General features: G+C 49.2%; 1 protein-coding gene across 1 annotated transcript; it reads right to left on the bottom strand.

Annotated features, from left to right (window-relative positions):
- Positions 1 to 9,148: 9,148 nt before the first annotated feature.
- LOC308582026 (alpha-2Da adrenergic receptor-like) lies at positions 9,149 to 11,317 on the bottom strand. The gene has a single exon (XM_081184830.1). It carries the CDS (start codon positions 10,757 to 10,759, stop codon positions 9,554 to 9,556), a length of 1,206 nt encoding a protein of 401 aa, XP_081040956.1. The 5' UTR covers positions 10,760 to 11,317; the 3' UTR covers positions 9,149 to 9,553.
- Between the last annotated feature and the right edge of the window lie 2,398 nt (positions 11,318 to 13,715).

Below are 13,715 nucleotides of genomic sequence, written 5' to 3'. Positions count from 1 at the left end.
GGCTCATCTCATCATTTTATTTGTATGCTGCCTTTCCATAGTTAAAACCATGCTCAAGACAGCTCACAACATGGAAAAAACCACCTAATTACAAACATAACAAAAGTAGTTGTAAACAATAAAAAGTGCACTAACGAAATTAAACAGTTTCCACAATTATTGTAAGATCTAAAAGATTTCATTGTTGTTGGCATTCCTGTGTCTAAAAAAAAACTGTAAGAAATAAAGATCAATAACAGCAACAACCTCCCTCCCCCTCTAAACAAAACCCCAGCGCAACAGTCTGTTTGGCAGCCTCAGCTTTTGTAGCTGGGGTCACTCAGGGCCCTCCCCTCCCAGGCCAGGTGGAAAAAGACCTGCAAGGCAGGGGGCAGGTCTTTCAGGACTCACAGCCAGGATGAGCTGGCTCATTCTCCGTAGCGTAGGGATGTTAAGACATGTAGCACTTCAGATGTTGCTGCACTACAAGTCTCTTCATCCTTGATCATGGGCAATGCAAGCAGTGGCGTAGCGTGGGTTGTCAGCACCCGGGGCAAGGCAAGTAATTTGCGCCCCCTAACCCGTGGATTTGCGCCCCCTAACCCATGGATTTGCGCACCCTAACCCTAACCCCCAGATGTTGCGCCCGGTGCGGCCGGCCCCCCTGCACCCCCCACGCTACGCCACTGAATGCAAGCTGGGCCTGATGGGAGTTGGAGTCCATCAACATCTGGACAGCCACAGGTTCCTCATCCCTGACTTCATGTCTCCTTGAGAAATGTGTGTGTTACAAGGAACCAGGCTGCCAAGGGACCCATGTTTTATACATAACTGTGTGTACAAATCACAATTAATTGAGGCTCACGTATGTCTTTGACACAACAGTAACTGAAAACTTACATTTCTGACTAGCAAATAATCCTAACCTATATGTACAAGATATGCCTGCACAATCTTGCATGATGTTCAAGCCTGTGATAAGACAGACCTCTGGTAACCAGCTCTGAATATATCTGTCTGTCAATCCCTGAACGTTTTTAACAGAAAGCCAGACTATGTGCCATAGAATTTGGGGTGCCTAGTCTTCAGGTTCTGCCTAAGGCATCCTAAATCCCTGCATTACAAGGAGTTGGACTAGACAAACTACAATTCTGAATCTATGAAAACTCTATAAAGATGTGGCAGTGCTACTCTATGCCAGGACAGGCTATGCTGGGCTTGCCAACAAATCAGATCAATATTGTGAAAGCAAAGTTCACACAGAGCCATCCCATCAAGGCATAAGTCTGCTGTCTTTTGTCTAAACATGTGAAGGAGGTCCAAAGTCTCTTTACAGACACAATGATAGGACAGTCTGTTTTCAACACCTTCCAGGGATCTGTCTGGCATTAAAATCAACTCAGCTGCTTTGACAATACCTCTCCACCTATGACTTTGTGGCTGTTTTGCCCCCTGAATCCCTGGCACTGCCAGCATTATCCTGTGTGGCTCAAGTTACCCTAGGTGGACTAGCTAGGAGACCATGTGTAGCCAGGGCTTACAATTTTGCATGTACTTTACTGTGCACTGAGCTATAGTCCTCCTGCAAAGATTTGGAAGCAGCATGAAAGACGCATCGTTTTCCATGGATAGATCCATCCCACTCCTGTGCTGCTCCAATCCAACGGGCTTTAAAAACGGGGGGGGGGGGGACTCTTCAGAACCTATTTTCAGGGGCAACAAATCAGCAGCAGCAACCCATTTTTCAAGCCACTTCCAACTCTTGGGTCAGGGTGGGGGCGGGAAACCGCGGCCTGCCTCCAGCCTCGATCACTGTTCCTGAGCACTGGAAATGTTACTGAGGAATGCTGGCTGCAGAGTCTATTCAGAGCCACAGGAAGAGAGTGGAGACCATCAAACCCGCTCCCCCACCCCCTACGAGCCTGTGCCAGACCACAGCTATGATGGATGTTTGGCCCAACGTCTCCTTGAGAACTGGTGCCTGATGGTTCTGGGCCTGGCTCCTTATCGCACAGCATCACTGGGCTTGGAAGCTAAAGAGAGTGCAGAAGTTTGGAGCTGGGCCCTGGGCCTTGTGGAATCCAGCTCCCATGGCGCCAACAGCTGTTTTTAGATGGGTGAAGGGTCAATGTTTCAAGTTTTTCTATTTTGAGCCACAAAGCTGGGGAAATTAGTCAGCCTCTGGCCTCTGCGTGTCTGAGCCAAGCAGCCCGGCCAGCCTGGCTTGAGATTCCCATCCTAGCTCATGAGCAGACTCACCCTCCTCTGTCCCCTAATCCTCTCAGCGCCCCCCACCTTCCCCCATCTCCAAGGCCTTAGTTGCAGCTTGGCTACATTCATCTGCTGAGCCAGGATGGAAATTTTGCACAAACAGGTTCCGTATCAGCTCAGCTCCTGCTCCCTCAGAGTCCACACTTCCGCTGGTCCTGTGCCTAGAAAGCATGGGTCCAAGTAGTTTTCAGCTTCTCCTGTGCTTTCTAGGCATAAGTGTGAGCGGTTTTGCATTTGCCCTGCCACTTTCCCCCCATAAACTGCTCTTTAGCTCTAAATCGGGGAGAGAAAACTTGATTGATGTTTGCTCTGACTTGGCAGCAAGCACCAGGTTTCCCCAGGGAAAGTGGAAATGTGGATGAGCCCTCAGTTTTGGGTTACCTTTTGTCACCCTTGTACAAATAGGGACATACCGTGGCATCCGTGGCAAAGCTGCTACAGTAGGTGTACGGAACATTTGGCCTTCCGGATGTTGCTGCACAACAATTCCCATCAGCCCCAGCCAGCATGGTGAATGGCCAAGGATGATTAGTAACATCTGGGGGAGCAAAGTTTCCCCTCTGTACTACAGCCTGTCCCTTTGCACGTCCAGCAGCAAAATGCAACACCAAAATCATCCTCTCCCCCCCCCGCCTTCCGTTGGACTTCATAGTTGTGGCGCCCATGAAGCCCTGCACCCAGTGCGGCCAAACAGGTTGTGCTCCCCTATATCCACCTTTGATGTTGCAATTACCCTTCTGAAAAGGAGTTTTGCTCTGGACTTGACCTGCTCCTCTCAGGTGGGTGCCATTGCCATTCTAAGAGAATGAGGAAGGAGTTCGTGGTGAGTTCTGGCACCTCTTTTTCTAGAAAAATAACACTGCCTACTACAGTGCATTTTTATAAGTTATTTTCATTAATGCAAGCATTTTTGTTCACATATCACCCTAGTACATGCATTTCTTTACACACTACTTGGCTAAAGAACAGCACTGCAAAATTTGGAGAAGTGTGAATTTTCTTCCGGTGTGTGAACTGCTTCAGAAAGTGCACATCTGATAGGTTCACCTTTAAGTGCAAACTGAATCCAGTTTCTCCCCCACCCCAAATGGGGGCATTAAACTTTCAGAACTTTTGGAAACATAGGACTGGGCTAGACTTGGGTCTTTTGAATTTCAGTGGCACCCTGTGTCAGGCCAGAATTCAGCGCCCTTTGCCTCTCGCCTTCCGTTCTGCTCAATTCACTATGTCACATTTATGGTACCCTGTAGCATCCCCTAGGCCAGGGGTCTGCAACCCGCGGCTCCGGAGCCGCATGTGGCTCTTTTACACCTTTGCCGCGGCTCCGGGGCGGATACTAGCGAGGGGAGGAGGCGCATTGTGCGCCCCGACACTCCCCACTGTGGCGGGCACTGTACTGGCTGTGACGTCGCATGGGGGCGGTGCGTGCGTTAGTCACGCACCATCCCAACATCACCTTCCCGCCCACTACATTGTAAGGGGCATGTACGCTGGTCACTGCATTGAAAGGGGGCATGTACGCTGGTCACTGTTTTGAAGGGGAGTGAAGAACACACACACACACACACACACAAAAGGTAACTTGTTAATTTAATGTTTATTTCTATGAGGAGGAGTAATTCTGAGGGGTGAAACAAAGAAATAATAAAAAAGTGACAAAAAAGTTATTTTTATAATGACGAGTTTTGCGGCTCCCAGTTTTTTTTCCTTCGGAAACGGGTCCAAGTGGCTCTTTTTGTCTTAAAGGTTGCAGACCCCTGCCCTAGGCTCAGTGTCCAGTGCAGTGCAACCAGTCGCGATCCCCTCAATCCACCTCTGCCTGGGAATGAGGTCCAAAGAAGAGCTCAGTTAGTGCAGTGAAATTTTCCTGTCTCCAGCTTTGAGACAGCAGGAAGGCTCAGCTCAGGACATCCTTTTCTCCAAACTGACACCTCTACAGGGAAATTGCAGAGAGTAAGGAGGGGGTGTGAGAATAACAAGAGGGTCAAGGGGCATCCAAGAAACATCCTGAGAACATATTGCTCTTCCTACCTCCTTGCACAATCATTAACTATACAGCTCCCTGGGGGCCCATCCCTCCATTCAGACATCAAAGCCATTTCCAGTCCTATTGTCCCCTAGGGCAGCTGGCTGCCGCTCAGAGATGCAGAGTGGGAGGGGCTTACTGACACAAGAATTTGAATGCAACCCCGTTGAGGCCCTCCCCTATTGCCTGGGATGTAGGGTCATTTATTCCCAACACACCAGGCTACAAAGAGGAAGCAGGTCTTGGCCAAACACTGCTTTAGAGGGGCACTCAAAAACCCCAGAGCAGAGCAGTTGGTCTGGATCTATTTTTTCTTCAGTGACAGAACTTCCTGCAACAGAAAGACACATAAATATCCTCGGAGAGGGAAAAATAGAATAGGCAGCCATTGCTGGTGGGAGGCACGTTGTGCTCTTTCTGGGGTAGTTCGTTCACCTTTGGTCCCCACCCTGCACTGTGGCTCCTAGAAGCAGTCAGCATGTGACAGCCATCAAACCCTGGGAGAGAGCTTTGACTGGTCAGCTAAAACAGGTGAGGGGAGCCGATGGTCTCAAAACCTTGGGGAGTTAAGGACCTACATACGAAGACAGCCTCTAGCAAATTGAGTGAACGAGACCAATAGTGGGAACAACAGTCAAGAAGGTGGTTTCTGCACATGCTGTAGTAGAGGGAAGCAAGAGGCAGATGGGGCTCATCAATCTGGGAAGATAGCCCATCTAGGAAACGGAAAATTCTGATCCTAAACCTCCACTGCCTTGTGGAATGTCTTCAGGAGAAGGAAAGGCTGAGGAGTAAACCCTACACAAATTCAGAGTGGAGTCCCTAAGGCGGTTGGATGGAGCCTTGTATGCCTCCTTCCAGAAACTCCTGCAGCCAAGCTGGTGCCAAATGTATTGCTGTGCTTTCCTTTGGACCACATCAGTGAGTCTGAGAGGGGGGTCTCCCCGCATCAACTAACCTGCTGTGCAGCACACCTGGAATCTTTGCTTGCTACACAGGTGGTTGTGGTGGATGGTTGCTTAGAGTACGAACGGCCAAGGGAAGCTATAGCTGCTGCATTGCCTGCTTTATTGGTGGTAATCTAAAATCAGTGTAAAAAGTCAAAGCAATTTTTTGAATGCCAGCATCACACGCTACCTTATTTGCCTTCTGTTGCTTCATAGGACATGTTTGTGAAGATGCCCAAGATGCCTCGAAAGGATCACCCATGATGTTCAGTACAAGGAACAATCCCCATTTTCCAACCCTGTGGAATCAGGGCGGGGGTTAATTGGGAAAGAAGATCCTTCAGGTATGGCTACATGGGTTTGGCCCATATCTAGGGCAGATCTTTGACACTTGGGGGACGTTGCATGTCCAACATATACACAAAAGATGAGCCACTGGCACCTTTCAGCACCGCTTGGAAGGCGGAAGTGAAAGATGAAAACTAGGAGATATTTCCAATCTACTCCTGTGTCCTGACTAGAAACATCAGGAAATTTTGATCTGTGCACATGGAAGATGCTTGAGACAGATAAACCGATGTAAAATGGGGAGGCTGACCCATGGTGCCAGGTACATTGCAGTTTTAGAGACAAACATTTTATTATTAGGCCTTTCTCCATCGTGGTACCCAAGTGGGCAATCAGTACATGAAAACAGAACCCACCAAGGCTCTGTCAGGGGGGAAAGTGCCAAGCTGATAACAGCCAGGCACCAGCTGCCCCCTTCTAAGCTGCTGGAACTGGGGTAGATTACTAACAGGATTAATAGGGCCTGTCTCCATGGAAACCTTCCTGCCTTGCCACCACCCTTGAGTTGCTGTTTTCTGGGAAGATGTTTTTATGTGAGCTATTAATTTGTTTGTCTGTATAGTTAGATAATAGGTAAAGTTAGGGGGACTAACTATGCAGTCCCGTTCCCGCATTGATGTGTATGTATGTGTGGTAAGAGACTGGTGTTCATCATTGTTAATTTATATCTGCTGAGAATTTGAGGCTTGGTTCTTACATTAGCCAACCATAGGATCACTTGAAAACATGGAAGAGGCAGGTTGATAGCAATTTACACATGTAAAACTTTCAAATACACACCAGGCACCCAGTTAAGGGGAATCACAAAAAAAACCCACCAGAGGGCCTGTCAGTAGAAAGTGCAACTTGGGACACTGCCTTCAGTACTAAGGTTGGCACCTTTCCCCACTCTCCCTTAGAGAGACTCTACTCACTTTAACAGAAAAAGCAGAAGTTGCGTAAGTATAGCTTCCCCTTCTCACCATGCCTGGAAAAGCTACATCTGTTGAATGCCTGCCTGGCACATAGCTATCAAAAGGTCAGGGGGAAAAGGAAATTCTAGCTATACAGTCTGTTTATACAGCAGCAGCCTGGTACCTGAGGCCAGCCCAACATTCAAGGGGTGGTGATGTTTGGAACTATGTTGTGTGTTGAGGAATAGGAAGCAGGTGCCTGGAATTGATAGTTGGGTTAGGTGCACTACAAAGAGCAAGCCACTGCGTTGTGGCACCAGCTCCAACCTGCGGAACTAATTGCTACAAACTCAAATAAGACATATAGCCAGAGATCCCCCAAGTAGTTGGCTGCAGGCACAACGTTTTCCCCAACCTGAAATACTAGATCCTCTCCTGACTACAACTCTAAATAGTGGAGGAAACACAGCTGGGGGAGCAACACAAACACCAAATAACTGTCATTTCATGCAGGAAACAAGGGATTTCACCCCCTCAAAGCCAAATATCCCCAGAGCTTTGCTCCCTGTGGCTGGCCAGCGGAAACCCACTTTTCAGTAGCTGGCATCTGACCAGCAGTGGGATCAGGGGTAAATATCTGTTTCCCAGAGCCAGATGGCTGATTCAGCATCTGGCCTCCCTCTTAGCTTTGCCCAGCTCCCCTCGGATCAGCAAAACAGACTAACTGAGGCAGAGGCAGACATCCCAAAACTAAAACATGTGATTACTGAACAAAGGGGGCAGGCAGAGGAGACACAGCAATTCCATGGGTCCCACCAGCACCAACCTTGACCTTGCCGGAAGGAAACTCCGCACTGTGCACAACTGAGAGAAAAGTCTTCTTTTCTGCAAAGTCACTCTTGGAGGGGGGGGGACACAGAGTGGGGAGAGTGAACTAGAACACGCTGATCCTTTGCTCAAGTACTTCAGCTCCAGTACATGGTGCCCTCGGGTCACCAGTGACTTTGCCTGACGTCTCTTTATTGCTGCTCTCTCTGGAGAAGGTGTAGGCCCAAACTCCAGCCTCTCAGGCCCAAAGGTGACAGAGAAACATTCAGAGGGAGAGGTAATGCCTCTGGCTACTAGATACTGAGGCCAAATGGGCTGGGCTGTCGCCACCATGGCCTGTTTGCAAGCTTCTCAGGGGCATCTGGATGGCCAAGGTTTACAGAGGACTGAAGAAGAAGAAGAAGAAGAAGAAGAGTTTGGATTTGATACCCCGCCTTTCACTCCCCTTTAGGAGTCTCAAAGCGGCTAACAATCTCCTTTCCCTTCCTCCCCCACAACAAACACTCTGTGAGGTGAGTGGGGCTGAGAGACTTCAAAGAAGTGTGACTGGCCCAAGGTCACCCAGCAGCTGCATATGGAGGAGCGGGGACGCGAACCCGGTTCCCCAGATTACGTGACTACCGCTCTTAACCATTACACCACACTGGCTCTCTGACTGGTCCACTAAATCAAGGGTGGACAATCTGGGAAAATGGGGGGGGGGGCTCAGTCTAATTTCAAAAGCCCTCTGCAAATGACCCATTGTGAACTCCTGCATGGGCTATCTATCCCTCCTTCAGCACACCCCTGATTGGGGTGGGAAGAGATGGATAGAGGTGAAAGAGAGAGAGAGATGGCCCCATCCACATTTCACTCTGGTCCTGCCCACCACTGACATTCTGTTCCTGAGGGAACGTGGCCCTGGAAGAACAAAAGTTATCTACCCCCTGCACTAAATGGATATTTAGCCTGATTCAGTAAGGCCATTTTTACGTTATTACTTATGCCCATGATTCCCTCAAAATGCCACTGACCTGAGGCAGGAAAAGCATTTGAGAGGGATCCGTTGTATGTCTCCATCCCCAATACAGAAGCAAGTCACCTCACGGAATCTCTTCCAAGGCAAACCTTATCCTTTTCCTTACCGCAGAGCAGCTGGGAGAAAGGCGCTCAGCAAAGCTTTTGTGGGCTAGAACGCTTTTGGGAATAGAGAGCGTATTTCAGGGATTCATGAACAACTCTATGGTTGTTGGGATCTGTAACTTGGCAGTTCTAAACCAAGGTAGCAAAATGCAGAGCACACATCTGCTTAATTTACTGTGATGATCATAGAATCATAGAGTTGGAAGAGACCACAAGTCCAACCATCGAGTCCAACCCCCTGCCAAGCAGGAATGGGCAAATGATGGGCAAATGTTTTAGCAGGTCTGCCATAAGGTAAGGTGAAAGTAGGAGTAGTACCACTGTTTTGGAGCAGTGAAGCAGGGATGGGCAAATATGAAGTCTACACCCCTTATGTCATTACCAGAATGATGATGTCATCACTGGGGTGCCATTTGCCAATCTTCTGTGTACACTCCCCCCGCCCCCTGCACAATACAGCTACCTACTAAATAAACCAAGCAGAGAAAGAGGTAGATTTCATTTCATATGCATGATTAAGAGTTAAGTCAACACTTTTATTTTTGAAAAAAGTCAAAGTCCCTTTTTTAAATAACCAACCAAATGTCACAAGATAGTGAGCAAGCTCTTGAGTCCACTAGAACTCTTCATCAGATTGGATATCTTAAACGAAGGAGCAGATGGAGAGGTTAAAGAAGCTGGTGAGGTACTGAGGCCAAAATGTCAGCCTCAGCCAAAAATTGTTGGGCTGAAGGGTTGCCAGGAACAGCACACCTGCACTTCAGAAGTTACCACTACTCCACTGCCCCATAAGCGGTCTACTCCTGTCCCTCAATGCACCAGTGCTTGGCCTCTGGCCTATTGGACTGGTAAGCAGTACAGGAGAGGTAGGCAGGACATGTGTAAGCCTGACTCTCTGTGCCATAACCAGGCCCACCAGCCCTTCATGTCACAAATGTCTGGCTGCCTGTGCCGCTCATGCCACAGATTTACCACTTTACAAGGAGCTTTTTCAGCACAAAACCAGCAGCGATATTATCTCGCTCATCAGGCTCAACCTGTTGCCACAGGATGATGTTTTGTACACAGGCCCCAGAACCCCAGCCTGCACGCCAACACCTCTCTCCACCTCCCCAAACAGCCCTCTATCAGAAGAGTCCTCACTTCCTGCATGTAAGTGGGTCGGCACGGGAGAGAAGCTGCTGGAAGGCCCGCCGGAAGTCCCGGTTGAAGACGGTGTAGATGATGGGGTTGAAGCTGCTGTTGCAGTAGCCAATCCAGAAGAAGAACTTGAAGAGAGGCTTGGAGATGCAGCAGCCTTCCCCGAGCACGGACTCGAGGCTGTATGTGAAGAAGAACGGGAACCAGCAGAGCACGAAAGCCCCAATGATGAAAGCCAGGACAAAGGTGAACCGGCGTTCTCTTGCCTGCACCAGCCGGTTGGTGGAGATGGACATGTCCCTGCTCCTGCGCTGCTGCCGGCTAGAGGGAACTGACCAGGAAAGCCTGGGGGTCCTCTGTGACCTGGCACTGTTGCCAATCTCTTCTGCCCTCCACTGCCAAGAGAGCCGGGGCAAGCTAGGCTGGGGGTGGGGAAGCTGGCCATGCTCCGAGCCTGCATTCTGTGCTTCCCCAGGGTGCTGGGTGCTCACTCTGCGGGCGTCGCACTTGGCTGCAGTGATAAGGTTGGGGTAGGAGACACGTCTCGCAGCAATGACCACCGAGTTCCTGTGCCTGGCCACGTGGTAGATCCGGCAGTAGACAGCGACCATGATGAGGCAGGGGGCATAGAAGGAGGCAGTGCAAGAGGCCAGTACGTACCAGGTGTCGTCGTGCAGCAAGCACAGCTGGTCCTGGTGCGTTGACTTGAAAAGCGGTGGCAAGGACACCAAGGCAGAAATGGCCCAGACAGCCCCAATCATGCACTTGACCCTCCGGGGACTCCTTTTGAGGTTGTACCGGGCAGCACGGGTGACGGCCCAGTACCGATCCAGGCTGATGGCGCAGAGGTGCATGATGGAGGCGGTGCAGAAGAGCACGTCCAGCGACAGGTAGAGGCTGCACCAAAAGCCGCCAAAGCACCAGTAGCCCATGACCTCATTGGCCAAGGAAAAGGGGATGACAAGGGTGGCCACCAGGATGTCTGCCACAGCCAGAGACACCAGGAAGAGGTTCTGCGGGGCCCGGAGGGCCCGGCTGGTGTACACAGCCAGCACTACCAACACGTTCCCCAGTAGGGTCACAAGTGCCATGACCAGCACGGCCACCAGGATGAGTGCCATGCCGAGAGGCGAGTGCGGGAGCTCAGCGGGTGCCTGGTCACTCTGATTGCCAGATCCATTTTGCTGTGGCTCCATACCATGCATCCCCAGACCAGGCCATGGGGGTGCCCAAAGCTACCTGTGCAAGGTTCACAGGCTCCCAAGTCTCACCCGGGCCTACTCACAAGGCTCTATTTCATGGTCACAGGTCCAGAAAAGGACGGGCCCAGCAGCCTTCCTCTCACCTGGCACCATCCTACCTTGTGAGGCTCAACAGCACAGCAGTGGGGAAGGCCCAACAGATCCTGGCGCAGCACATCAGACACTATAGCAAAACGACAAGTTCCAGTGAAGCATGGTAGATCTCAAAGTGTGATGTCCCATGGAACACTATAGTGGATTTCAGCGCAGTTCAGGGCATATAGGTAAATCTAGTGCCCCCAGGCAGCAGATCTAGAAGATGCACAGTTCCCTCAGAGAACAGTCCACAGATGGCCTCAATCTCTTGGCTTCCGCTTGATACTAAGCATATCCAAGGCAAAGCGGTGGGTATGTGCAGAGTACACCCCTTTCTTCTTGCCTGCTGATTCTTCCCTCTCCCTGCAGTGGTGTGAAGCCGGGCAGAGCTGCTCCAGCTCTGAGCCTCTTTGCATCCGGCCTCTGAGCAGATCCCTTGGGGGGAGGGAAGGGAGGGGCAGGCAGTGCTGGCTGGCTGGCCTACAGGCGCCCAGCCAGCTCCAGCTGGTGGGAGAGGCTGCTTGCTGCCAACATTAAGAGCCCAGGAGAGGGAGCTTGCCTCCCTCACCCAGGCTCAGAGCACCTGGCAGGCGTGCACACACACAAGGAGGAAAGAACTGGGGAAGGGCTATGCTTAGCCGTCTACAACCCAGATCCTAAAATTTTTAAACTCAGGCATATATCCAGCTGATCTGGTGCGACTTACCTCTGAGTCTACTGACTGAGAGAGGGTCCCAACTTTTCCCATGAGCCACCAGAGGGGAAGTTCCTTGTAGACATCCCACCAGTGATAGTGGACAACCATCCAGTAAAGCTCTCACCTGTGCCAGGGCAGATGATGTTTCTCTTTCTTCTTTACTGTCCCAATACAGCCTTCCCAATCTTGGTGGCTTCTGGCTGCTGTTGAATGACAACTCCCCAACCAACCCCAGCCAGCATGGGCAATGGTCAGGGAAGAAGGGAGTTGTAGTTCCCTACCCCAGATGTTGTTGGACTCCAACTCCCATCTGTCCCAGCCAGCTTGGCCAGTGGTCAGGGGTGATAGCTGGAGAAAAGTCCCAAGTGATGTCTATTTTTAACAAGATAACAAGGACCAGGTTCGCAGAGGCTTGGGAACTGTAAATTATGGGACCAAGTGACAAACAGGCAAGAATGGAAAGAAATATGGAAATTACAAAGAACGTAGTGGTTGTGTAACAATGGTGAATTGTGAAAAAGGATTTGGGATAGCTGGGAATGGAGCAGATGACATTATAATAAAGCCTAAGCAAATGTAAGAAAGGATAAAATAAAATAATTTACTATTTATAATGTCTCCATCACAGGTGTATATTTGGCTTATTTTTAAAAAATGTATTTGTATAGTGTGAATATGTTATTGTACACGGTGAATATATTATTGTACACAGAGATTTAATGAAGAAGAAGAATTCCCAATCAGTAGCTCTTCACACACCACTCTCTTTTCTTTTAGAACCACCATACAATGCAAACTAACCCGTATATCCAGCACTGGAAACCAACCCTGAACCTGCAGTTAGTGTGTCTCTGCATTTGTGGCTGCGGTTACTCAGTAATGAGAAAAAGGAACTCCAAACATGCTCAGATGCACCATTTTAATTAGTCTACCACATATTCCTATGCTTACCTATGAAATGGTTCATTTAAAGGCTCCAGGTGCAGAGGTTCCTGATGATCAGCCACTAGCTGAAGTTAAGTAGACATGGAAATCTTTCTCTCCTAAATTCTGCTGGAACGCCATTGTTCTTCCGAGCCAATGCTCTTCCATCTTTATAAAGAAAGACAGGGACCTGAAACGGCTCAGTTCTTTCTCACTGGGTGGCCAGAAGCCCACCTGGGCTCTTCTGGGAGTCACGCCATGAATCCCAAGTCTTTTTGCCTGCTCAATGCAGAGCTAAAACTCTGTTCCAAGCTCTGTTCAGCTCAGCATTGCCATCCAGTGGCCATGTCTGTTCCTGGTTCCCAAAAGATGCAGTCTGGGGCATTGTAAACTATGCACGATCAGCCCCAAATAAGGGATTTTTAAGTTAAAACTTAAAATATGACACACATAAACACACAGGTAAGCATTTTAAAGAGCTGTCTGCCAAGAGTCTGAGCAATTTATAGCAACTATTCCATGGAGTATCCGCAAGGCAGAAGATCTCATGGAATTATTCATACTCTGCATTAAATATTGATTTTCCCAGAACTGCTCCACAAGCAATTAATAATACTGGCATGGATCCTAAGGTAAGGAAGCTCATGGAAGGAAACTTTCATGCCCTCTTTCTGCATCTTCCTGAAAAACTGCTTGGAGTATCTGGGAACCTCTTGAACATTATGGGCTGGGGTGCAGGTGGAACTGCTGAGAAATTGAGGCACTGCTCAGACTCAAATCCTATGATAAATTAAACAAGGGAATTCAAAGAAGCAAAGTTTCCCACCACCACTATGCCTTAGCCAGTACTATTTTTCTAGAAAAAGCTGTGCCTAAACTCACCAAGAACCCTTGTTCTCTTATAATGGCAATGGCGCCCACCTGAGAGGTGCCAGAACTAAGTTCTGGTAAGTTCCAGCTGCATAAAGCCCTGGTCTTAGCCCATACTGACCAAGGAGGGACCCTTGCCCTTCAAAAGTGGTTATAAGGGTGAGAAGGGGATGGGAAATTTTCCTTATGTAAACTTCCTTAGGTTATTTTAGGGATTTAAGTCAAGCAAACAAACAAACAAGCAACAAGTGGTAAGCCAAGAACAAACCTTGGTTACAGCTCATCATTTGTCTGAAGTGAGACAAACAACAAGCCTTGGTTCAGACATAATAC

The sequence above is a fragment of the Podarcis bocagei genome (assembly GCF_964188305.1).
Source record: "Podarcis bocagei genome assembly, chromosome: 2".
Lineage (NCBI taxonomy): Eukaryota > Metazoa > Chordata > Lepidosauria > Squamata > Lacertidae > Podarcis > Podarcis bocagei.
The sequence above is the reverse complement of the archived record's forward strand: the minus strand, read 5'-3'. Positions and strand labels throughout refer to the sequence as shown.

Bases quoted from the DNA above. Each gene is read 5' to 3' on its own strand.
- LOC308582026 (XM_081184830.1), bottom strand. From the start codon at position 10,759: ATGCATGGTATGGAGCCACAGCAAAATGGATCTGGCAATCAGAGTGAC.